Source organism: Primulina tabacum, chromosome 15, assembly GCF_025594145.1.
Source record: "Primulina tabacum isolate GXHZ01 chromosome 15, ASM2559414v2, whole genome shotgun sequence".
In the NCBI taxonomy this organism is placed as follows: Eukaryota; Viridiplantae; Streptophyta; class Magnoliopsida; order Lamiales; family Gesneriaceae; genus Primulina; species Primulina tabacum.
In genome coordinates this window covers 16,988,122-17,015,702 of record NC_134564.1, presented here as the reverse complement: position 1 = coordinate 17,015,702, position 27,581 = coordinate 16,988,122, and the positions used below count along the sequence as shown (strand labels likewise).

At 38.7% G+C, this 27,581-nt stretch overlaps 1 protein-coding gene across 1 annotated transcript; it reads right to left on the bottom strand.

The window, feature by feature from the left end:
* LOC142528075 (non-specific phospholipase C4-like) lies at positions 1-27,532 on the bottom strand. Its single transcript, XM_075633131.1, has 5 exons — positions 26,855-27,532; positions 3,291-3,700; positions 2,895-3,065; positions 1,956-2,339; positions 1-175 (listed from the first exon to the last, which is right to left on the bottom strand). The coding sequence occupies exons 1-4, from the start codon at positions 27,466-27,468 to the stop codon at positions 1,960-1,962; spliced, it is 1,575 nt and encodes a 524-aa protein (XP_075489246.1). The 5' UTR covers positions 27,469-27,532; the 3' UTR covers positions 1-175; positions 1,956-1,959.
* Positions 27,533-27,581: the final 49 nt, after the last annotated feature.

The following is a 27,581-nucleotide window of genomic DNA, read 5'->3' as shown; positions in this document are numbered from 1 at the left end:
ATTGTTATACATATAGTCATAAACATTGTGAAACTTGTTTCAAACTCTGACATAAAATCCATTATAATACATATGCGGAAGCTATACAATAAGACGTCCAAGTTCTTGTCGAGGTGAGGCACGTCACAAGCATCCATTGGCGAACCGGCATCCTATGTCTCTCCTTTACCTGATCCTGTAATACATGAGCTGCGTGAGTTTATAAAACTCAATAAGTTGGCACTTATACATATCAATATGCGTAGAAGGAACATACGTATCAAGTCGTGATCAACAATGAATCTTTAAACCATGTCATATCATAGCATATATTCATGTTCATTTTTGTACTTGAGCCTCATTATTTGACCTGTACTACCGTGCTTGTTTTATTATATAGCTACTACTGTGTTGGACGTCAGGGAGCACCTTTGACAACCACACGCCCCATGAACATATATTGGCCAATAGTTTTGGTTTTAAAACCACCCATGATGTCAACAAGCTCTATATTATGTAAAAATCAATCTTTTTCTTTTCATGTTCATGTTCATGTCATAGCACTCATCTTCAATATTCATGAGTTTCTTTCATATTTAATACATTACAATGGAATATGGTGCTATGTTTTCATCAATAAACATACTAAATGTACATATAACAATAATCAATGGGAATCATTTAAAATTCATAATATTACTCATATATTACTTCAAGAACATGCCAACTTACTGTTCAAGTGTACGACTACTAGTTTGAGACGATGTTTCTTGCTCTATGCTGTCAAATATATCAATAAACCAATCACTATGTATATACTAGGTGAAAATCATTCCTTTATTGTCATCTACATGTATAATAACTAAAAGAGAAGAAAACTTACACCCTTAGGAAGTTCTTGTGATGGAGAACTTAAATCTAACTTCAAAATGATGAAATAAATGAAGAAGGGAGCTTTTGGGAGGAAGAAATCTTGTTTCCTTCGTGTTTTGCTGGTAAAGAGGTGAAGAAATGGTTGGATTTGCTTAGAAAGTCAAAACTTATCTTTTTATGCATGAGGCGACGCCTGGGCGGACATATTTTACCGCCCGGGCAAGGAACTCTCGGCCCTAAACTTTAAAAATTTTATGCAGGTCCGCCCGGGCGGACATTCTCTTCGGCCCGGGCGAGCAACTTTCGGCCCTGCACATTGTTGCATCAGAAATCGCTCCAACAACGTTTCTTCCTTTCATAATCTGAAAAAGTGGTAAACATAAAAGTTGTAGTCCTATGTCTTGGCTTGAATCGCCAACCAGTTTCATGTCATTTGGAGGTATGAGTAAAAGGTTATGCATATTTTCTCAAAATATGTCAGTGAAGGAATGACGATATACACGACACACTTCGGGGCACTTTTGGCTTATCTTCCACAATGATTTTGACAAAACCCAAAACATGAATGTTGTAACATTACATCTTAGCTTTCTAATTGTTATGGCCTCAGATAATTTGGATACATATTCTAATCATTATGCTAAAACCCGTAAAAACTGCCATATTTTCATCTCATTTCTTACCAATTTCATTACACTACTTCTACCTACACATCTTACTATCACTATTTAGACACATATTCATTCTCAATACAATGTGGACAATCTAGAAATCATATTCAATCTCAATATCGATACCTCAATCAACATGTAAAACATAATGAGCTAAATAACAACATATTAAATGACATAAACGCATTATTATCATTTGTACGAGTAACCGAACATTACAGTAATAATCACAAGAATAAATAGTACTCGATCTACACAAGTTGCTCAACCAAATGTTATGTTGGATTGTTTGGATATCAAGAAATTGACATGAATAATTAAACACATCGACATTTTCAATAGCACTAACATATAGTCATATATAAAATATGAGATTAATATAGAAACAAACTAAAGTATACTGCATATTGCAAAGAAACAAAATAGAACTACCTGATCAACGGTGATCACAAACTATGCAAGAAAATAACTTAGCCGCAAATGATTTGGACTTTTTCTTTGATGGTCCTCCACTTTTATCGCTGATATTCGTTGACTCCTTTGTAATTGCATTATTCTTGAAAACAATCGTGGATCCATCAGCCCCATTTTGATTATGTTTCTCACATTCATCCAAGAATTTCTTGAAAGCATTATGCACGTACTCTACCCCGTTCGACACAGTCATGTTTTCGACTAGCTTGTGTGGGAAAATGTCCTTCACATGGTCTCCGCTTAGCACCGCTACCATTTGCACCAACTCCTCCTGGAACTCGCTTAACTTTGAGTCCTCTTTCGCCTCGGCTTCTCGCAATTTTATTGGCTTTGATAAGGTTTCTGCAAGAAAACTTTAAGTCAATTAAGTACTTTCACTGGAAAATCAATGCATGCATCATATATCCCTTCAAGAAAAAAATTAAATTAAATGTCGGCGAATATTATGGATACTTGAGTGAAATGTTCGAAATACAACTTGAATGAATGATGAGATTATCTTTAGTAGTCTACGCAGAAAAATAAAGATCCGAAAGGTTGCACGTTTTTGTGTTAGTCAATATCAATACTGCAAGTGTATGGATCGAGTTATGGTTCACGACTCCGGATGTAAAAAAAGAAAATAATTTTGTGTCTACTAACTTGTCTATTTTGGGTTTTTGTACTGTTAGTCTACAAATTTCAGTTTTGGTGGAGTAAATTTGATATTCATTGGCTTTTAGTTCTAATTCATCTTAATACTTACTTGACACCGAAAAATGTTAATGTTATACTAGAAATATATCGTTAACATATCAAATGGCATGCATGGGTTTTTTTCAACCTTCGAACGTGTGTGGCAAGAGACTCGAACATAGTATATGGAAGGTGGGTCGGAATTAAGTAATGAAAATTTACCTGGGCAATCTGTTCTTGGGGTGTTTCTGGTCAGCACAACATCAAAAGTGCCAGCCCATGCGTCACGCTTTGTTAGAAAAGACTTTAGATTGAAAATCTTCTTCACAGTTGCAGGTATTGAAGAGTGTTCGAATTCTGAAGTGGGATATGGCCCTGAAGGCCCATGCAAAACTGCATAATCATCATTAAAATCGAAGTTATTGAAAATCTACGGATGATTGATTATATTGTTTTTTTTTAGTAAGATCAATTGACAAAAAATAAGGAGAAAGTAATTAGTAAAATTTTAAATAAATTGATATACATGTTTCAACTCAAGTAGGCCGATAACCTAATTAATTGTGAGAAAAGCATGTGTTTGTGTTTGTATGATCTTTACATGATCAAATTCCTTACCAGTTCCTTTCTGAATCCATGGAGAAACAATAATGGCCGGAACCCTAACTCCCAAACGATCAAACGAAAACTTGTAAGGATCTGGACCCACAATCCCATCTGGGCTAGGGACGCCCCCCACCGGAGTCGGGACATGATCAAAGAATCCACCATGCTCATCATACACAATTATGAACAGCATCTCATTCCATTGAGGACTACTCCTCAAGGCTTCGTACACTTCTTTAACGAATTTTTGGCCCTCGTATACGTCGTGAGATGGGTGATCGTCGTTTCCTGGAAGAAGTTTAAGATCGAAATATCTTTGTTCGATCACTACATAGTTTGGCAACTTTCCCTCTGCACAGTGTCTCTTGAAACTCAGATCAAATTGATGGAAATTTTTTATGTACTTTAGCTTCCTAAGATTCCTACAAAAAATTTCAACAATTTAAAGTTGATTAGCGAGAAATTAAGGAATTGTTGTGAATCATGGATTTGACAAGTATATATGCATGCATTTTTCCTAGTTATCTAAACTACGGTAGACGGGTGACTACCTACCGTCTAGCGCATCTGCGATTTTTTAAGCTGAAATCTCTTGGGACATTCATGTGTATTATGTTTTTGTATTCTTATCAGATTTAAAGTCGTAATAAAAAATTAATAATATATATATATTAATAAATTTTTATATATCAATCAACCACATCATGTGTTTTTACTACAACCTGAAACTTCAATTTCTTCAATATTTTTCCAACCTCTTTGCTGCTTGTGTTAGAGTAGATGTCATGTAAGCCAACTGTTGGCTAAGAATTTTACTGAATCAGTTGTAATAAATATTCTTTATTTTAATATAATTCATTATTTCAAGGTTTGTTATTTCTTTATCTGTGTACCCATATTATCAGACATAGATAAAGACCTAGATTATACTTTAATACAAATAAATCGTAATTCTATGTTGAAACTCATTTGTAAACACTGTATGATCTAAATTCGTTCCTAGTTGATTCAGCCGTCTAAAACATGGATAAAGGTATACTAGCATATGTGATGTTGTGTACCGCGTTTCTTGGTAAGGGCATAGAGATGTTCAAACATGCAGATGGGTAGTCATATGATGATTATACCGAACAACCCTCCCTTGGACTTTCCAAGTGGTTAACATTCATCGAGATAATAAGTCCGTGGCTATGATTTTACACCATTAGTCCTTACGACCCGGGACAACACTGAGGCTCTATATGCTAGGGTTGTGCTTTGACTATTTTACCGGCTCTAGGAGAGTCATCAGGTGGCAAGATTGGGTACAGTCGCGACACATGTAGGAGCTAGTGCATTGTAGTCGGGAATTCACCGCTCACCTATAGATGTTGATATCCTGTAGAACCCGTAAATCAGTCTACGTTTAAGCCATGCATAATTCTAGATTTCTAAATTTAATTGACTTCATTGCATAATTATTTTAAATGCATTTATTTGAAGTTAATTATTCATAATTTCAGTTCAGTAGTTTGATTTTTAGCATTTCAGTTATTTCAGTGAGGCCGGACTGGAGTTGGAGTTTTGAGATAGAATTTAAGATCCATAAAATATTTCCAGAAGTTAATTTAGCTAGCAAGTAAGTTCATTTAAGTTAGAAAGGGAGGTTTGAGGATTTAATTTAATTATTTGAGGTGATTAAGAAATGAGCTCATTTAAGTTACTTAATTAAGGGGTTAGCTCACTAAATTATTTAAAGGATTAGTAAGGCTTTCAAGGATTATTAGTTGACTAGATAACAATATTTCCCCTTCATTTTATTGCAATTTTCGGCCCCCATAGTTGCTAGACAATTTAATTGCCAACTCATCAACCTTTTGACCATTCTTTGCATGTAAGTTGTAGGATAATTCTAGGATTTTTAAGAGCACAATTTAATTAAATTAATGGACATATCCTAGGCTAGAAAACAAGCAAAAATCGGCCACTACCTCTAGAAACATCCACCAACTCATTTGATATCAAACTAGAATTCAAAATTTAAAACGAGAAGACTTGGTCTTGGATCTTCCTTATATCTTGCACCCACTTCCCTCACCCTCCTAACCATCTTTTCCCCCCTTTCCTTTTCAAAAATTCAGAGTGAATTCAGACTCATTTTCAGACGTAAAAATCGTGAGGTACATAGCCAAAAAATAAGAGAGAAAAATCGAGAGCAAGGTAAGGTAGAAAAGGAAGCCACTCCGTCTCCTCCGCGCCGTCTCGTCTCTTCTTTTCGTTTTCATTTCAAACGATAACCAGGCATGTCTAGATTCTTTCTAAACCTCAATCAAGTCATATTATCATTTATTTTTCAGTACATGATCATGTTTATTCAAGCAAAAATCGAGATCCATGTCAAAACTTTTGAAAACAACACATGCAGAATTTTTGATATTTCTTGGCAAGGCTTCACGTTTTTCTTGGTTTGTGAGTTTCAGGTGATTGGTTCGACTACATGTAATAGGATGCATTAGGATCAGATTGGTCCGTTCGTTCAAGCCCCTGGTTGCTGGAAATTCAGAAATGGACAGCAACTTCTCATTTGGTCCATTTGAGTTTCGAGATTCAGCTTGTTGGCAAGGAGGAAGGATCTGATCTTGGCTGCCCTAGGGGCCTATAGCCATGGTTAGATCACTCCCCTAGCATGTCTAAGACGTGACTAAGTCGCCCTTTTGGTGGCTTGGTCCATGGCTCATCGGTTTTTAATAAAAACATCACAACCGCCCCTATGTCCCTTCGGCCCTTACAATTTCAGCATATACGGTTTGGGTTTTGGTTGCTTGGTATGGATCTTGGTTGGCCTATGGCCCATAGCCACGGTTCATACCATGCTCCTTTATGTCTAGATCGTGCCATGGTCAATCAAATGGCCTCTAGAACGACGCAAGACATCGATCTAGGCAAAACACTACACACGCATGCACGTTGGTTCTCGGTTGGAGTTTCGGTTGAGTTTGGTGTGACGCGGATTGTGGCTGGCCTAGGGCCCTTAGCCATGGTTCAAATCACTCCTTGGGATGTTGGTAAGAGTCGCTGGTCGGTGGTTCATGCCCCAATGGCCGGTAGTCTCGAAAACAACACAAGATACACGATTGTACAGTTGCTGGAATTTTACGTCGGTTTGGTGTCGGTTCAGGTTGGCTCGGAGTCATGATTAAATGCGAAGTCATTAGGCGTCATAGTCGCATCTTTTGAACTAAATTGCATAGTTGGTCAAGTTTAAGCTATTGCATATTTTTCATGGCACAGTTAGGTTGCAGCGAGCCTGGGGACGATCCAATCCAATCCAGTTGGTAAAATTACGGGACATTTTCAATATGCCAGTTAATTATTTTACGTGCATTAAATAGAAAATGATTATTTTTGAGATTTATGCGATATGGTTTGTGGTTCATTCACTATATGGGAGTGTTATTTTATACGGTCGCCAGTGACCGATCAGTTCAGTATGGTACCACCCGGTCGCAAGTGACCGGCCAGCTCAGTTCAGTTTCAGCCTCTCCGGTAGCCAGTTACCGATCAGTTCAGCTTAGTGCAGGGGCCACAGGCGTAAAACATAATCTCAACAGAAAATTTTACCAGTTATTTCAGTACAGGCTCCAAGGAGCAAACATTTTTTTTTACTGTGATTATCAGTTCAGTTATGCATGTATTATAATTGCTCAGTACAGATTATTTTCAGCATGCCTCAGGACAGGATATGTTAACTCATGCATATTTTAATTCAGATTTTTACTCGTTACCTGCGATATATGCATGCTGAGTCTTTAGGCTCACTAGACTTGATTGTTGTAGGTACTGATGAGGCCAGGGCCGAGGGCGGGGACCAGTGAGCCAGCTTGGGTCGGCAGTAGTGGCACCCGAGGACCTCAGAGCAGCAGTTGTTATTTTATTCCGCAAATATTTTATCAGTCGTTGGATATTTTTTTTAAATTGTGATTTTTGGCAAACTTTATTTTCTTCCGCTGCAATATTTTGAAATATTGAACTTGTTTCACCAGTGATTTTATGAATGAGGCCACTTAAGTTCTTTTAAAAAGAAAATTTTTAATTTTCCGCAAATTTTCAAGCAAGAAGTTGAGGGTCTTTGCAATTGGTATCAGAGCGGTGGTTCTGTATAGGGTTTCACTACTACTGACCGCGAGAAGCTCACGAAGCCACGTCTTCGGTCTGTAAGTTTTTTCAGTTCAGCATTTTGTTCAGCATTTCAGTTAAAGCATGAATTATTTTGTCAGCATGCTTCCAGATTTTCAGTATTTCAGTGTTCATTTAAAATAAATTATGGAATTATGCATGTTAGTTACGTATGGGTTATGTTGGAACAGTATGCCCCCTAGACGCATTTTAGAGTGCAACAGTGAGGAGGAGCCTCGCCGAGAGGACAGGGAGGAGCGTAGACCGGAGGGAGACCTACCACCTCCTCCACCGCCCTCACCGGACATGAGTGCCCAGATGTTAGCTGGGATGGCACAGTTCTTCGCACAGTTTGCGGGGAATAATGCCGCAGCCGTAGCCGCAGCCGCAGCCAGGTCGACAGGGCCCGAGGCTGTTTATGAGCGATTCATGAAGATGCGCCCGAAGGAATTCTCTGGGACATCTGACCCCATGGTTGCCGAGGGATGGATCAAATCCCTCGAGGTCATCTTTGAGTTTATGGAGCAGGGGGACGCAGACCGAGTCCGATGTGCCACCTACCTGTTCACTGGAGACGCCCGCTTATGGTGGAAAGGAGCTTCGGTAGCCTTGACTTTGGCTACACTTTCATGGACCCGCTTTACGAAAGTTTTCTACTCCAAGTATTTTGCTGAGGAGGTTCGCACCAGGCTGACCACCGAGTTCATGAGTCTGAGACAGGGGGATATGACGGTTACGGAGTTTATCCGTAAGTTCGAGAGGGGCTGTCACTTTGTGCCCCTGATCGCGAATGATGCCAGAGCCAAGCTGATGCACTTCCTGGTGGGTTTACGGCCGATCTTGCACCGGGATGTTAGGGTATCTGACCCTGCTACTTATGAGATCGCCGTCTCCAAGGCCTTAGCCGCAGAGCAGGATCTGCGGGATATCGAGAGGGATCGCCAGGGCAAGCGCCCAGTCCAGGCACCGCACCGCCCTCCTCCTCATCAGCATCAGCAGCAGAATAAGAGGCCTTTTCATGGACCGGCCAGGAACCGAGGCCAGCAGCAGCAGCAGCAGCGGGGACGCCCAGCCCCGAGGACTCAGGAGCACCCAGTCTGTCCCAGGTGCTCACGTCGCCATCCTGGAGCATGTATGGCTGGCTCAGGAAAGTGTTTTAAGTGTGGCAGTCCAGACCACATGTTGCTGCAATGTCCTCAGAGGAATCTGCCTACCCAAGGCAGAGTTTTTGCTCTCCATGCCGCGGAAACCAACCCGGAGACTATGTTGTTGACAGGTACCTTTAAACTTTAAGTTATTATTTGAACTTCCGTGTTTTGGGAATAAGGATTAAGATTGAACTTAGAACTGTGATAGGATTGCATGCTCTACTCAGTATTAGTTTGGGGATTTAAGTTAGAAGAACTTTGACTTTAGCATGTCTATAAGTTTAGTTCTTGTAGCTACTGGATTCAACTTAGAGCTCCGCTCTTTCAGGGAGAATTTTTTTATCTGGTTTCGCTACCAAGGCCTTGATAGATTCAGGGGCCACTCACTCGTTTATTTCTGAGGTCTTTGCAAACTTTCTCAAGATCCAGACCATTGGGCTAGATACAGCCTTTTCAGTAGTGTTGCCGTCAGGCGAGGAGATGGCAGCCACCAATGTTATCCGAGATATAGACCTTGAGCTGCACGGTAATCTTGTTTATGCGGATCTGATTGTGCTACCGATGCCAGAATTTGACATCATCCTAGGGATGGACTGGCTATTGAGGAACAGAGTGTTGATAGACTTCCAGCGGAGATCTGTTCTTGTCCGACCGCCTGGAATGGAGCAGTTCTTATTTGAGCCGGACAGGTACTTTCCTTTACCGCGCATTATTCCGTATGTTCAGGCTAGGAAACTCTTGCATAGAGGGTGTCGGACATTTCTAGCGACCTTTTTATCTGTCCCCGAGGAACTCAGCCAGTCAGCCTCAGATGTTCCAATTGTCAGAAATTTCTTAGACGTTTTTCCCGAAGACGTCTCTGGTATGCCACCCGAGAGAGAGGTGGAGTTTTCCATTGATCTTATGACAGGTACGGCTCCGATATCCAAAGCGCCGTACCGACTAGCACCGACAGAGATGGCAGAGCTTAAGAAGCAGATTCAGGAACTTCTCGACAAGGAGTTCATTCGCCCGAGCTTTTCTCCATGGGGCGCGCCGGTCTTATTTGTGAAAAAGAAGGATGGCTCGATGAGGCTTTGCATTGACTACCGGGAGTTGAACAGGGTTACAGTGAAGAATAAATACCCATTGCCGAGGATTGAGGATCTGTTTAACCAGTTGCAGGGAGCTTCGATTTTCTCCAAGATAGATCTGCGTTCCGGTTATCACCAGTTGAGGGTGAGAGATGCTGATGTTTCGAAGACAGCTAGCTTTCAGGACTCGTTATGGTCACTACGAGTTCCTTGTGATGCCGTTCGGTCTGACGAATGCGCCAGCGATCTTCATGGATCTAATGAATCGCGTATTTCAGCCGTACCTCGACCAGTTTGTGATAGTGTTCATAGATGACATTCTCGTCTACTACAAGAGTCGGGAGGAGCACAGCAGGCATCTGACCACAGTGTTGTAGACATTGCAGAAGCACAAACTATTCGCAAAGTTCAGTAAGTACGAATTCTGGTTAGAGAAGGTGGCGTTCTTGGGCCACATTGTTTCTAGCAGTGGCATTGAGGTAGACCCGGCGAAAGTCGCTGCAGTCAGAGATTGGGTTGTGCCTCAGGATGCATCCGAGATCCGCAGTTTTCTTGGGTTGGCAGGATATTACAGGAAGTTCATTCAGGGATTCTCATCCATTGCCGTTCCACTCACAGCACTGACCAAGAAAAATGTGAAATTTGTTTGGAGCGAGGAGTGTCAGAAGAGCTTCGATACTTTGAAGCAAGCTCTTGTCTCAGCACCAGTTTTGGCCATGCCATCAGGGCCCGGCGAGTTTGTCCTTTATACCGATGCTTCGAAGCTTGGTTTAGGTGCAGTTTTGATGCAGCATGGGAGAGTGATAGCGTATGCTTCTCGACAGCTGAAAATCCATGAGAAGAATTACCCTACCCATGATCTAGAGTTAGCGGCCGTAGTTTTTGTCTTGAAGATTTGGAGGCACTATCTGTATGGAGAGAAGTGTCAGATCTTTACCGACCATAAGAGCCTCAAGTATTTCTTTACGCAGAAGGAGCTGAACATGCGTCAGAGGCGTTGGTTAGAGCTTGTGAAATACTACGATTGTGACATTAGCTACCACCCAGGTAAAGCTAATGTAGTTGCGGATGCTGTGAGCAGGAAAGTCGCAGTGATGGCTCATTTGACGATGCAGAAACCTCTTCAGATCGAGATGCAGAGGTTTGATCTTGAGACTTATCCTCGAGGTAGAGTTCCTCGTCTATCTACCTTGACCTTTCAGTCTTCCCTTCTTGACCGTATTCGCAGTGGTCAGTCAGCAGATGAGCAGTTGGCACAGTGGAAGAAGAGAGATGAAGCCAAGGGCAGTGTCTTGTATACAGTCAGCGACGGTATTGTGAGATACCAAGACAGGATGTGGGTTCCTAGCAATGGTTCTATCCGAGCAGATATTCTATCAGAGGCCCACATGTCCCCGAACTCTATTCACCCTGGGAGTACGAAGATGTACAAAGATCTGCAGCTATTGTATTGGTGGCCAGGGATGAAGAAGGACATCAGGCGTTTTGTATCCGAGTGCCTGACTTGCCAGTTAGTGAAGGCCGAGCATCAGAGACCAGCAGGTTTGCTCAAGCCTCTCCCTATTCCCGAGTGGAAGTGGGAGAATGTTACCATGGTCTTTCACGTCTCCATGCTGAGGAAGTACATGGCGAATCCTTCGCATGTCCTGAACTTTGAGCCGTTGCAGCTTACTCCGAACTTATCTTATGAGGAGAGACCCGTGCAGATCCTAGACAGGCAGGAGAAGAAACTTCGGAACAAGTTGGTTAAGCGAGTCAAAGTCAAATGGCTCAACCATTCAGAGGAGGAAGCTACGTGGGAGTCTGAGCCGGAGATGAGAGAGCGTTACCCCGAGTTATTCGGTGAGTTCTAATTTCGAGGACGAAATTTCTTTTAAGGGGGGAAGGATTGTAGAACCCGTAAATCAGTCTACGTTTAAGCCATGCATAATTCTAGATTTCTAAATTTAATTGACTTCATTGCATAATTATTTTAAATGCATTTATTTGAAGTTAATTATTCATTATTTCAGTTCAGTAGTTTGATTTTTAGCATTTCAGTTATTTCAGTGAGGCCGGACTGGAGTTGGAGTTTTGAGATAGAATTTAAGATCCAGAAAATATTTCCAGAAGTTAATTTAGCTAGCAAGTAAGTTCATTTAAGTTAGAAAGGGAGGTTTGAGGATTTAATTTAATTATTTGAGGTGATTAAGAAATGAGCTCATTTAAGTTACTTAATTAAGGGGTTAGCTCACTAAATTATTTAAAGGATTAGTAAGGCTTTCAAGGATTATTAGTTGACTAGATAACAATATTTCCCCTTCATTTTATTGCAATTTTCGGCCCCCATAGTTGCTAGACAATTTAATTGCCAACTCATCAACCTTTTGACCATTCTTTGCATGTAAGTTGTAGGATAATTCTAGGATTTTTAAGAGCACAATTTAATTAAATTAATGGACATATCCTAGGCTAGAAAACAAGCAAAAATCGGCCACTACCTCTAGAAACATCCACCAACTCATTTGATATCAAACTAGAATTCAAAATTTAAAACGAGAAGACTTGGTCTTGGATCTTCCTTATATCTTGCACCCACTTCCCTCACCCTCCTAACCATCTTTTCCCCCCTTTCCTTTTCGAAAATTCAGAGTGAATTCAGACTCATTTTCAGACGTAAAAATCGTGAGGTACATAGCCAAAAAATAAGAGAGAAAAATCGAGAGCAAGGTAAGGTAGAAAAGGAAGCCACTCCGTCTCCTCCGCGCCGTCTCGTCTCTTCTTTTCGTTTTCATTTCAAACGATAACCAGGCATGTCTAGATTCTTTCTAAACCTCAATCAAGTCATATTATCATTTATTTTTCAGTACATGATCATGTTTATTCAAGCAAAAATCGAGATCCATGTCAAAACTTTTGAAAACAACACATGCAGAATTTTTGATATTTCTTGGCAAGCTTCACGTTTTTCTTGGTTTGTGAGTTTCAGGTGATTTGTTCGACTCCAGGCTCCCAAGGCGACCTCAATAAATGTAATAGGATGCATTAGGATCAGATTGGTCCGTTCGTTCAAGCCCCTGGTTGCTGGAAATTCAGAAATGGACAGCAACTTCTCATTTGGTCCATTTGAGTTTCGAGATTCAGCTTGTTGGCAAGGAGGAAGGATCTGATCTTGGCTGCCCTAGGGGCCTATAGCCATGGTTAGATCACTCCTCTAGCATGTCTAAGACGTGACTAAGTCGCCCTTTTGGTGGCTTGGTCCATGGCTCATCGGTTTTTAATAAAAACATCACAATCGCCCCTATGTCCCTTCGGCTCTTACAATTTCAGCATATACGGTTTCGGTTTTGGTTGCTTGGTATGGATCTTGGTTGGCCTATGGCCCATAGCCACGGTTCATACCATGATCCTTTATGTCTAGATCGTGCCATGGTCAATCAAATGGCCTCTGGAACGACGCAAGACATCGATCTAGGCAAAACACTACACACGCATGCACGTTGGTTCTCGGTTGGAGTTTCGGTTGAGTTTGGTGTGACGCGGATTGTGGCTGGCCTAGGGCCCTTAGCCATGGTTCAAATCACTCCTTGGGATGTTGGTAAGAGTCTTTGGTCGGTGGTTCACGCCCCAATGGCCGGTAGTCTCGAAAACAACACAAGATACACGATTGTACAGTTGCTGGAATTTTACAGCAAGTTGCTGTGTCGGTTCGGAGACTCGTTCGAGTTCTTGGTTGGCTTTTAGCCCATGGCCTTGGACTGGACAGTGCCTCATTGAGTTAGGAAGGTCATGTTTTTGACCGTTCGTCATTTGGATCATTTTTGAGGTCGTACGAGAATTTACGGTGCGATGTGCCAAATTGACTCTCGAAAGAGCGTTTCGTGTTTTGGCCTCCATTCCACCTAGATTTCGACCCTGTCATTTTAGGAGCATTATTTTACGATTTTTCAGCGTATTTTAATCATGACTATACGTCGGTTTGGTGTCGGTTCAGGTTGGCTCGGAGTCATGATTAAATGCGAAGTCATTAGGCGTCATAGTCGCATCTTTTGAACTAAATTGCATAGTTGGTCAAGTTTAAGCTATTGCATATTTTTCATGGCACAGTTAGGTTGCAGCAGCCTGGGGACGATCCAATCCAATCCAGTTGGTAAAATTACGGGACATTTTCATTATGCCAGTTAATTATTTGACGTGCATTAAATAGAAAATGATTATTTTTGAGATTTATGCGATATGGCTTGTGGTTCATTCACTATGTGGGAGTGTTATTTTATACGGTCGCCAGTGACCGATCAGTTCAGTATGGTACCACCCGGTCGCCAGTGACCGGCCAGCTCAGTTCAGTTTCAGCCTCCCCGGTAGCCAGTTACCGATCAGTTTAGCTTAGTGCAGGGGCCACAGGCGTAAAACATAATCTCAACAGAAAATTTTACCAGTTATTTCAGTACTGGCTCCAAGGAGCAAACATTTTTTTTTACTGTGATTATCAGTTCAGTTATGCATGTATTATAATTGCTCAGTACAGATTATTTTCAGCATGCCTCTGGACAGGATATGTTAACTCATGCATATTTTAATTCAGATTTTTACTCGTTACCTGCGATATATGCATGCTGAGTCTTTAGGCTCACTAGACTTGATTGTTGTAGGTACTGATGAGGCCAGGGCCGAGGGCGGGTACCAGTGAGCCAGCTTGGGTCGGCAGTAGTGGCACCCGAGGACCTCAGAGCAGCAGTTGTTATTTTATTCCGCAAACATTTTATCAGTCGTTGGATATTTTTTTTAAATTGTGATTTTTGGCAAACTTTATTTTCTTCCGCTGCAATATTTTGAAATATTGAACTTGTTTCACCAGTGATTTTATGAATGAGGCCACTTAAGTTCTTTTAAAAAGAAAATTTTTAATTTTCCGCAAATTTTCAAGCAAGAAGTTGAGGGTCTTTGCATATCCTATGTGATCTGATGAAATTATAGTGCGTGGAATCTCTGGCCAGAGTATAGTAAATACGATGCCACTATTTATATGTATCACATAGTTATCGAATTATTATGCAACACTCGATGAACCAATGGTTGCAGATTCGATCGGGATATATGAGATGAAGGGACCGTACTGTACGCTAATCATAATCGACTAGTTCTTGCAGGCACTATCAGTGATACCTAGGGAATCATAGGACGATCTATTAGACTATCTTACTATGATTCGATAGGTTTAATCAGAAATATGATTTCTGACATTCTCATGATCAATTGTTGATGCATAGAATGAGGCAAATTAGGGAAGCCCGAATAAATGATTATGTCCTGAATCACAATGATTTATGAACCCACGGCTCGCTGTATCCCTGAACCATTGAGGGTCACACAAGCACTGAATCATTTGTTCACATTGAGAAAATAAATTCAAAAAGTTGAATTTATATTATAATATAGTAAATTCAAGGAGTTGAATTTATGATAATTAAATTTTGAGAAAATGAATTCAAAGAGTCGAATTTAAGAAATAGTAAATTCAAGAAATTGAATTTATGAAATTTAGAAAGAATAAATTCAAGGAGTTGAATTTATAAAATTTGAGAATTTAATTTATTAAACACTAATTAATTGTGGCGATAAGAATCAAAACCAGCAGACTGTTAGTTAAAAATCAGTAGACAATATAAAAGCAGGACTAAGTTTTCAGAACTTAGATAACCAGAAGCAGAACCTAGTTTGGAATTAGAATAACTTGACGTCTTCTATGCTAGCGGAAGCAGTCTTAAATGTTACCGTTACTTTATCGAGTACAAGTATTTATTGCACCATTAAATGCTGTACTAAGTCATTTAATTCGCTTTACCCATTTTGGTAAGTAACAAGACTGATTGTGTTGAAAGCCTTTTGCAGGATCCATTAAAGGAATAAAGCTGTTTCTTTCAGAAATCAAAAGAGCCGTTTTTTATTAGAGACGTTGGATTCAAGTTATCTATATATATGGATCAAAACCATTTAAAGATGATCGCTGAATATATTATCTATCCAACATTACATTGAGCAACCGCGAATCAATCATCATCTTCTAAGCTCAAACTTGCAGAAAAGCAGTACACGCTTCACATTACATCAGATCTTTGGAGATCATTTTGTACTGCTGTTTCTTCATCTCTTCAAGCAAAACACTTTACCATATTTCGAAGGAGAGTTTGTAAACTGGAAAAAAGTCTTTTCCATAACTTTGTCGTATTGAATCATTTTGTGTTGAGTTACTAAGAGTTTCAGTAGGCAAAAGATAAGCCCTGCTGAAGTGGGTGTGTACAAGTGTTGTACTGTAAAATCCAAAGCCGTTTAATGATACCTTCTGGAAACAGAAGAAGGGGAGACGTAGAAGATTTTATCTTCGAACTTCCAGAAACAACTACTGTTCTATTTCCTACTGCTATTAGTGTTTTTCACCCTACTCCATTGGATCGTTTCCGCACTTACTTTAGTGATCTACTGGAATTACACTCGAACAAAAAAGCTACAATCTCTAACAGGATTCTAGCACCCTTTGAAAAAATCTATCATCAAAGGAAAAGAGTTTATTCACCCCCCTCTAAACTCTACATGGATCCCCAACAAGTGGTATCAAAGCAGATTTCTCTTGTTCTGAAAATTTGCAACAGTTATGGCACATTTTAGCAAGGTTCCCATGTTCTCGAAGGAAGACTTTGATGACTGGAAGATCAGGATGCAAGCTCATCTCGCAGCCCAAGATGATGACATGTGGCATGTCATCACAGAAGGCCCATTAAAGATCTTAAAATCAAATACAGCTATTGCTGTTACTGAAGGAGCACCAAAAATGGTTGAAAAATCAAGAAATGAATGGACTAGAGAAGATAAGAAGAAAGCTAATCTCGACAATGTTGCGAAGAATATTCTTTATAAAACTCTTGATAAGAACACCTTCAGTAAAATCAAGATGTGTTCTACCGCAAAAGAAATCTGGGAAAAGCTCATTCAAATATGTGAAGGAAATGAGCAGACAAAGGAAAACAAACTGTCTGTAGCAATGAAAAAGTTTGAAAATCTGAAAATGAAGGCTGGTGAAACTTTAAATGAGTTTGATGAACGTTTCAGCAGCCTAGTTAATGAACTAGCAGCCCTTGGTAAAGAGCATAGCAATAGAGAAATAGCACTCAATGTGATGAGAGCTTTACCTAGGGAATGTGATGTCAAAACAATGGCTACGAGAGTTTCTAAAGATCTAAACAAGGAGTTACATGACTTGTTCGCCGATTTAAAAGCATATGAGTTCAAGCTAGAAGTAAGAAGCAGAGAAGAGCCCTCAACAAATCTACCAACCAAGGCTCTTGCTGCCACTGCTGCTACTACTTCTACTGCTGCTGCTGTAGTCATCCCACAAGCAGTACCTGCTACCTTCATTGAGAGTACTTCTGAAATGACTGCTGAAAAGATCAGCAATGATGCTATGTCTCTCTTTGTGAAAAAGTTTTCCAGGTTCATGAAGAAGAATCACCAAGCTTACCAAAATCCTATCGGAACTTCAAGAAGGATTCACCACCTAGTGATATGGCGTGCTTCAATTGTGGAAAGATTGATCACTTTATTGCCGACTGTCCAAAGCCCAAGAAAGATGACCAGAAGAAGAAAGAATACAAAAGGAATGACAAAAAATTAAGAAGAGACCGCAAAGCAATGATTGTTGAAGAGAGCAAATCTAAATGGGCGGATTCTAGTTCTGAGTCATCTGACTCAGAAAATCATTCCAGCGAAAGTGATGCAGAAGAGATCAAATTTCTTATGGCGGATGTTGAACCAAACTCGACATCTGAAGAGGTATTCGACTTTGACTCTGATGAATTTACACGAACTGACTTAATTAAAACACTGCATGACATGGTGGAAGAGTATTCGAGACTTTCTCAATCATTCGAGGAAGTTAAGACTGAAAATCAAAACTTAAAGGATCAAGTCAGTAAGTTCACTTGTTTACAAGAGAATAGCTGCAATGATCTAAAATTTGAGATAAGTAAGTTGAGAACTGAGAATGAAAGAGTAAATGCAGATTACCAAACAATAAGATCTGAAAATCAGAAGATGTCTGTTCTGGTAAATGCATGGAATAAGTCGTCCGTTTCTTTAGAGAAGATGCAAGAATTGCAGAAGCAATCCGGTGACAGAAGTGGTCTCGGATTCAGCAATAATGAAAGCACTTCTGAAACCGGTACCAAGCCAGAACTAGATAAAGGCAAAGGGAAGCACATAATGAAAGAACTTTTGATATAATGTGTTGTACTGGACCAAAGATAACCTTTGGAGATAACTCAAAAGGTAAAACCGTGGGTAAGGGTAAGATTATCCATGGTAACATAACTATCAATGATGTACTACTGGTTGAGAATCTCTGTTATAATTTGATTAGCATTAGTCAACTGTGTGATAATGGTTATTCTGTAGCTTTTCAGAAGCACATATGCACAGTTAAAGATTCTACTGAGCCTACTGTATTAACTTGAAAGAGAGAAGGCAACACTTACAAAGTCTCATGGAACTTAGATCATGCTACTGTTCCTACATGTTTAGTTGTTTCTCTTACTGATAAGCATTGGCTCTGGCACAAGAGATTGAATCATCTGAATTTAAAATCAATCAATAATCTCAAGAAGCAGGACATAGTTGATGGTTTGCCTGATATTAATTTTGTGAAGAATCATGTTTGTTCTGCATGTCAGCTTGGAAAACAGATCAGATCCAGCTTCAAGAACAGAGGTAGTAAATCAACTTCAAGGTGTTTGGAATTATTGTATATGGACTTATTTGGTCCAATCCCTATCATGAGCTTAGGGGGAATGAATTACACCCTTGTTGTTATTGATGATTTCTCTAGATTGACTTGGGTAATATTTCTTGCTGGAAAAGATCAAACCAGTAATCTCTTGATCAAGCTTCTGAAAAAGATTCAAAATGAAAAATCGTCCTCTATTGTTATAATCAGAAGTGATCGGGGTACTGAGTTCACTAACAAATTCTTGAGTTGTACTTAGATGAACATGGCATACATCATGAATATTCAGTTGCCAGAACGCCTCAACAGAACGGAGTAGCTGAGAGGAGAAACAGAACTCTTAAAGAAGCTGCTAGAACTATGCTAGCAGATGCAGATATCTCTCAGCGCTTCTGGGCAGAAGCAATCAACACTGCATGTTACACGTAAAACAGAATCATGATCAACAAAAGGCATAATCAGACTCCTTATGAGATATGGAAAGGGAGTAAGCCTAATGTATCTTATTTCCATGTGTTTGGTTGCAAATGCTTTGCACTCAATAATGGTAAAAGCTATTTAACATCATTTGATTCAAAATCAGATGCTGTACTATTTCTTGGTTACTCTGCTGTGAGCAAAGCTTTCAGAATCTTCAACAATAGAACTATCAATGTTGAAGAATCTGTTCATGTTGTCTTCGATGAAGACAGCAGTACTCCTAAAATATCTAATATGTCAAATTTAAGTAACAGGTTAGACATGATTCATTTGGAACCAGATAGTGAAGAAGATACAGATCCAAGTATCAAAGATGTTCAAAATCCAGAACCAGACATTCCAATAGTGGAACCAGAAGTACAGACATCAAATTTACCAGTACCAGCAGCTGACACTCCAGAACCTGCTATTGATTCAGCTGAGATCAATCCAATTATATCAAACCAGGAAGAAATCCTTTTAAACCCTTTTATTTGGAGAAAATCACATCCTCCATCTTTGGTCATTGGAAATCCAGCAGCACCATTAAGAATCAGAAGGCAAATGATTAATGAATATATGCATGCTGCTTTTATTTCTCAGGAAGAACCAAAGAAAATTGAAGAAGCTCTCTTGGATCCAAGTTGGATTGAAGCTATGCAAGAAGAACTGAATCAATTCAAAAGGAATGAAGTTTGGTTTCTAGTACCTAGACCATCTCACCAAGCTGTTATTGGAACCCGGTGGGTATTTAGAAACAAACTAAATGAAGAAGGCACAGTGATAAGAAATAAAGCAAGACTGGTGGCTCAAGGTTTCAGACAAGAGGAAGGAATCGATTATGTTGAAACTTTTGCACCAGTAGCAAGGCTAGAAGCTATCAGAATATTCTTGGCCTTTGCTGCTTTTAAGAATTTCAAAGTTTATCAAATGGATATGAAGATTGCCTTCCTAAATGATCTACTACAAGAAGAGGTCTACGTCAAACAGCCTCCAGGTTTTATTGATCACCTCATCTTGTATTTAAATTACACAAACCCTTGTATGGTTTAAAACAGGCACCTAGAGCATGGTATGACAATCTGTCACAATTTCTTATCAACCATGATTTTACTATTGGCACAGTAGACAAGACTTTATTCACTTTAGTCAAAAATAAGCATATTCTATTAGTACAAATTTATGTTGATGACATTATTTTTGGGTCAACTAACCCCAAACTGCGTGCAAAGTTTGCTAAATTGATGCAGATCAGTTTGAAATGAGCATGATGGGAGAATTAACATTCTTCCTAGAACTGCAGATCAAGCAACTTGATACTGGAATTTTTATAAATCAATCTAAGTATACCAAGGAGCTACTGAAAAAGTTTGGTATGGAAGCATGCTCTGCTGCTTCCACCCCAATGAGCTCATCTACCAAGCTTGATAAAGATGAAAGTGGAATTTCAGTAGAGGTAACTCAGTATGGTGGTCTTATTGGCTCACTACTGTATCTTACTGCCAGTAGACCTGACATTCAATTTGCTGTTTGCATTTGTGCAAGATTTCAATCTAACCCCAAGCAATCCCATTATATTGCTGCTAAACGAATTCTGAAGTACTTAAAGGGAACTCCAAATGTCGGCTTATGGTATCCTAATGATTCATCTTTCAATCTTATTGGATATTCAGATGCTGATTATGCAGGTTGCAAACGAGACAGGAAAAGCTCAAGTGGTTTTTGTCAATTCCTTGGTGATAGGCTGATCTCCTGGTTTAGTAAAAAGCAAACTTCCATAGCTACGTCTACTGCAGAAGCAGAATACCTTGCTGCTGGAAGTTGCTGCTCTCAAATACTATGGATGCAACAACAACTCAAAGACTATGGAATTCAAGCCTCTGAATCACCTATCTTCTGTGACAATACCAGTGCCATTGCAATCACGCAAAATCCAGTACTTCATTCCATAACGAAGCACATCGACATCAGACATCATTTTATAAGAGATCATGTGCAGAGAAGGACATTCGTCTGGAATATACTTCTACTGATTTACAAACAGCAGAAATCTTTATAAAACCTCTGCCTGAGAATAAGTTTTCTTATTTTCATAATATATTGGGTTTAATTGACTTAACTTGATTTTATTGTTGTTATTATCTGGTTGAATATTATCAATTTTGTGTTGTTGTACTAACTCTGTTCTCTTTGCAGAAGAATAAAAAGACAACTTACAATAACTACTGATATTTCATTAATCGAAACCAGGTTAAACTAGACAGTTCATCATCTACAGAATCCTGCCACTCAGAAATCAAATTATTCAACTCATGACTCCTAATATTTTTAAAGGACTTTGTGCTGGAAATTTTCTCGAGCAGATGCCATTCCTTCCAAAGCATCATCTGAAGCAGAACTCTATCAGTAGCAAGCTCAGAAACGTGATCAACCTCAAACTCCCGTTTGTACTTTCTTGCTCTTGCCCTTTGAGCAGTAGTAGAAGTCAAACCATTCTGATACACATTCTGCAGTTCCTGCACTTTGAACCATACGGACATGACCTTTATCCAGACATATTCTTCTATGGTTCTCTTCAAAGCTTCCAGATGTGGAAGTGTCTCTGATGTTACCAAGACATGAGTGCTGCTACAAACATCGGAATTGCTTGAATCAGACATATCGATCTATTGTTTTCTTAACAATTGTTGTTATCTTATTTATAGACAGGTTGCATTTAATGATGAAGAAGTTGAAGAGTCTCAAGTCAACCAAACCGTTCTACTGATTTACACAGACTGAGTTTTTCTTACTCATTTTTTATATCATTCATTCAATAAAAGCAGTAGATAAACAAAACATGTCAAAATGAGATTTTTTTTTATTCATAAAACTAGAAGCATTACATTGAGTTTATCTACTAAATTTTTTGATATCAGCAGCTTGAAGTACTTATATGTTGCAAAGTACTTCAGCAGGAACCTATCTAAAGGACTGCTGGGAATACCTCTCTTGGCATGATCGTGGTTCGTGAAAGGGATTATCCCACAGCTTAGTCCTAATAAGAACGAACAATCTCATTGATTGTTCGTATTATAAACCAAGGAATTTCTTCCAAGCCTTCATATCTTGAAAAAGGATGTCTTCAAACATCTGCTTACGAGAGGTTGGACGTTTTCTTTGGGTTCCTCTGCTGATTCTGACTTTGGAGAAGACTCCGAGAGATCACTTGAAGTGCTCATTTATTCTGATTCGATGAAAATATTGAATGATTTAGCTTGTGAATTTGCAGGTATTTATACAGAGTCTTGGGAAGTTGAAGAGACGGCGATTTGACTACACGAATACCAAGATTCATCTATCCGTTCCTCAGAAATCGTATCTTCGCATTTATTAGTTGCATTGATTTAGGGGGAACAGTATCTTAGTTAGACTAAGATTTTCGTGTTTTATTAGTAATAAATAGAATATTTGTCTTTTCGATAAAACAATGTGTCTACTGGTTTCATCAAAGTGCTAAAAAATTTTCAGTACCCTGTCACTTCCAGCAGACGTTATCATAAAACGACAAATTTTCTACTGATTACTTTCAATAACCTTTTGGACAGCTCGCTCTTTTCAAAATTTTTAGTATTGCTGACACCCTCTGCTTAACCTTTCAGTTACTCAACTGCAAACATATTGACACGTGTCCTTATGTTTCACTGACGGCTGTACATTTTTGAATATTAGCCGCCTCTTTCATCTCTTTTCACTTTTACGCTTCCAGTATTCTGATTTACAATTATTGCTTTCTCTTGCAATCATTTTCTCATCTTCTTTACTTACAGCAATGGCCGGAGCTTACACCTGGAATGCTTACCAAGTTAACTTTGTGTCTGTTCTTACTATCAAGGATGAACATCTTCTCAAGATGTTCCAAACTATTGAAAAATCAGGACTCAGGAAATTTTTGGAAGCACCTGCTGTGATTTACAAAACTGCCCTTCTGGATTTTTACGCTAAGGCGACTGTAGAAGAAGGAAAAATTTTGTATTTCCTGGGTGATGCATCCATCTCAATCGATGCTGCTTTGCTTGGATCAACCTTCTTTCTCTCTTCTTCAGGGATCAATGAACTTTCTGATATTTCCAAGGAAGAAATGTCTACTGCTCTGCTGAACTTCTCAGCTTCTGGAGAAGAACTATCTCCGTCCTGTTTTAAGAAGCTGTTGAAGATGGAATTTCAAGTGCTTGCTGATATTGTTGCAAAAGCACTGTTAGTCAAAGCCGGAACGCTCGATCGGCTAACCAAAGAAAAGGTTCAAGTAATGGTAGCCATTACTTCTGAATATAAAGTGGATTGGAGTCGCTTTCTTTTCAAAATAATGAAGGAAATGGTGGTCAGTAGGAGTTCTGGTTTCGCTGTGCAGATAAGTCGAATGCTTAAGGATGCTGGTTTTGCTCTTACTTCTGATTCGGACGCCTCGTACGTCACAATGGCAAATGCTGATAATGTGCTTGCATTAAGACCAAAGCCAACTGTGGCTGAGTTTATTGCTTTGAAAAAGGAAGTGGGAGATACTCAAGCTGAAGCTCTAGCACCTCAAAAGAAAGAGAGAGGAGTCTGCTGCTCCTATTCAACCATATCTGCCACCTACTCCCAGCAAGAAGAAAGATCGCACTATTCTTCTATTCAAGAAGACAGCAGCAATCTTTGAATTGGACACTGTTCCACTGAGGCAGGTGTTTCCAAAAGCTGTTTCTACTGCACCACCGACCATCTCGATCTCTAAACCAATTGCTGTTTTTGCTACCATGACCTCTACTGCTTCAACTGTCAGACCCGTTTCTTGGGTCGTTATTCGTAAATCAACTGCTGGGTCTTCAGCTTTTCGACCCATGATGACTGCCTCATCAACAAGAAAAGGCAAAGAAAAACTTCTTGACGAACCACAATTTTCTGCTGCCAAATCGACTGTTTCTACTGGCATTGCTCTTCATTTGGAAGAAATTGAAATTCTGCAAATGAAGAAATGAGTTTCTTTGATGAATGGCACAAGGTTCGGATATTTCATCCCCTCTCATTTTTCAAAACACGAGGAACTTTTGGAAGATTGGTACAATCTGAGAGAAAGGTCTTTGAATTTGCAAAGACAGAAAATGTATATTAGATCATGGCTTAATTATAAAAGGGAGTAAGCAAGCTATAACCCTAGCCACCAAATGACACAATTTTCTAAAATTCCTCCCCTTCCCTTCTCCAAAATTTCGGCCATCACCTTGATTAACTTCAAGGATTTTTGAGCCGTCTCTCGTTTTAATTAATCTCTACGCAAAACTTCTTTCAAATATTCTAATGCTATTTGAAAATGCAACAAACGATCTAGTCGTGGACTTGATAGGAGGATTAAGGAAATGAGATTTGAAGAAAATTCGTAGGAAATTCATCAAAAGTTATTTCCGCTAACCCCGGAATAGTTGGAGCCGTGTGAATCTTTCACCAAAGATATAAAAGTTTAACTCCCTATGAATGTTTAATTATAAAACCATACGAGTGTCCAAATACATCTTGAATGTCAAGATCTAAAATTTTTAAAACTTCCGCTGCGTTTTGGGCACGAGAAAATCGAGATCTAACAGTGGTATCAGAGCTAGGTTTTTTCTAAATTGTATGGTTTTTGATATTAAATAATTTGTTTCTAATCTCACAAGAAAATTTTTCAGAAAATTGTAGCACCAAAAAAATTATTTTCAGGGGCAGACTGCGCGCAGGGGCAGCCCGCGCAGCGCACAACGTTTTGCGCCGTGCGCGGCGCCTTTACCATGATTCGATGGGTTTAATCAGAAATATGATTTCTGACATTCTCATGATCAATTGTTGATACATAGAATGGGGCAAATTACGGTTAGCCTGAATAAAAGATTATGTCCTGAATCACAATGAGTTGTGAACCCACGGTTAACTATATCCCTGAACCATTGAAGGTCACACAAGCACTGGATCATTTGTTCCCGTTGAGAGAATAAATTCAAGAAGTTGAATTTATAATATTATAATATAGTAAATTCAAAAAGTTGAATTTATAATAATTAATTTTTGAGAAAATGAATTCAAGGAGTTGAATTTATAATATAGTAAATTCAAGAAATTGAATTTATGAAATTTGGAGAAAATAAATTCAAGGATTTGAATTTATAAAATTTGAGAATTTAATTTATTAAACTCAAGATTTGAGTTTATTAAATATTAAATTTTGGATGTGATAAATTCAAATAGTTGAATTTATAATTTAAATATTAAATTCAAATGTTGAATTTATAATTGATTTAATTTATTAAGCTCAAAAGTTGAGTTTATTAAATATTAAATTAAATATAGTAGGAAGTATGTTTAATGGGCTTGTAGGAGTACAATTCCAACATATTAACTAATTAAAGTTCTTAATTGACTTTGATTAATTAATTAAACTAGTTGGACTAGCCTATTTAATTAATCAAGCTCATTAATGTTAATAATGCATATTAGATCATGGCTTAATTATAAAAAGGAGTAAGCAAGCTATAACCCTAGCCACCAAATGATACAATTTTCTAAAATTCCTCCCCTTCCCTTCTCCAAAATTTCGGCCATCACCTTGATTAACTTCAAGGATTTTTGAGCCGTCTCTCGTTTTAATTAATCTCTACGCAAAACTTCTTTCAAATATTCTAATGCTATTTGAAAATGCAACAAACGATCTAGTCGTGGACTTGATAGGAGGATTAAAGAAATGAGATTTGAAGAAAATTCGTAGGAAATTCATCAAAAGTTATTTCCGCTAACCCCGGAATAGTTGGAGCAGTGTGAATCTTTCACCAAAGATATAAAAGTTTAACTCCCTATGAATGTTTAATTATAAAACCATACGAGTGTCCAAATACATCTTGAATGTCAAGATCTAAAATTTTTAAAACTTCCGCTGCGTTTTGGGCACGAGAAAATCGAGATCTAACAGTGGTATCAGAGCTAGGTTTTTTCTAAATTGTATGGTTTTTGATATTGAATAATTTGTTTCTAATCTCACAAGAAAATTTTTCAGAAAATTGTAGCACCAAAAAAATTATTTTCAGGGGCAGACTGCGCGCAGGGGCAGCCCGCGCAGCGCACAATGTTTTGCGCCGTGCGCGGTGCCTTTACCATGATTCGATGGGTTTAATCAGAATGATTTCTGACATTCTCATGATCAATTGTTGATACATAGAATGGGGCAAATTACGGTTAGCCTGAATAAAAGATTATGTCATGAATCACAATGAGTTGTGAACCCACGGTTAACTATATCCCTGAACCATTGAAGGTCACACAAGCACTGGATCATTTGTTCCCGTTGAGAGAATAAATTCAAAAAGTTGAATTTATAATATTATAATATAGTAAATTCAAAGAGTTGACGATGATGTTTTGCTTCAAATTTCTATTTTGTTTTTGAAATAAAAAAAAATTCTTAATAAAACCCTTGATTATGACACGCAACCAACTTCCAAGTAATTATCCGAATATTATATACTTTGTGCGATTAGTTCTATGTTCATTAATTCATATTAAATAAATAATAAATTTTAAGAATGTTTTGTTCCATTAGTCCGAATATTACATATTTTGTGCCATTAGTTCTATATTCATTCATTCAAAAATTATTAAATGGGTTCAATAAACTTGAATTCACAAATGTGAACACAAATTTTGATTTATTCTTTTTTCTGTTCTTCTTTTTGATTTACCTGTGAATATAATCTGTAAATTAAACGTCATATTACAATAGAAAATTTCAAATTTTGAATACGTTGAATTAAGTAATTAAATTCCTCATTTTCCACTCTTTTTCTTAAATTAAAGAACTCTAATTATCTTAACATATATTTATTTATTCCATTAATATTAAAAAATAATTTTTAAATAATTCAGCTCAATAATATTTAATTTTCACTTAAAAGATAAAGAAAATAATGAAATGAAATAGATTAAAAAATGCGAAAAATGATTAACCTGTAGAAAAGTGTAGCTGGAGGGTACTCATAATATATTCCAAACGAGAAACCCTCTTCATCCAACGATTCAAATATAGTTTTCTGCGGATACCCTTCGATCAAATGCTTTGTATCATTACTTGTAGCCCCATGCGACGTGGCCGAGTGCACAAACAGCCGGTTCGGCTGAGTCGAGGCTGGCACGGCTGCGAACCACCGGTCGCACACTGCGAACTCCTCCACCAGCTCTTGGTAAACGGGTATATATTCGGGTTTAAACCCGTTCATCACCGTAGTTGACATGCCACTTTGTTTCCTTTCAGCATTCTGGGCAAACCCTTTCATGGTAGGCTGAAGCTGCTGGTCTACTTTCCATTGAACGCCAAATATTTGTTCGTATATGTCTTGAATGGAGTGGCCGGGATCGGGGTCGACGAAGTGTGACCCGGATCCAAAGAAGAGCTGGTCTGAGTCCAGGTTCGTGGTAGATATCGGGTTCGATTCTTGCCCTGTTACGCCATTGATTACGGGGTTCAGGGTTTTCATCCAACCTAGCATGTGATCAAAGGAGCGGTTTTCTTGAACTAACACGACGATTGTTTTGATCGGGGAGTTTAAGGTTTCAGAAGCCATGATGGGATTTTTTTTTGGTGAGGTTTCTGAAATGGAATGGAGATTGGTTGTTGGGTTCAGGCTTACTTGGCTTATAAGATGGATTTTTGGAAGAGTTTTGCTTGAACAAGAAA

Excerpts from the sequence above, each read along its gene's own strand:
- LOC142528075 (XM_075633131.1), bottom strand. The coding sequence starts at position 27,468 with ATGGCTTCTGAAACCTTAAACTCCCCGATCAAAACAATCGTCGTGTTA. Across the intron at positions 3,701-26,854 it reads CCAGCTACACTTTTCTACAG|GAATCTTAGGAAGCTAAAGT; the intron begins GTTAATCATTTT and ends AATTTTTTGTAG. Across the intron at positions 2,340-2,894 it reads CCCAAGAACAGATTGCCCAG|AAACCTTATCAAAGCCAATA; the intron begins GTAAATTTTCAT and ends GTTTTCTTGCAG.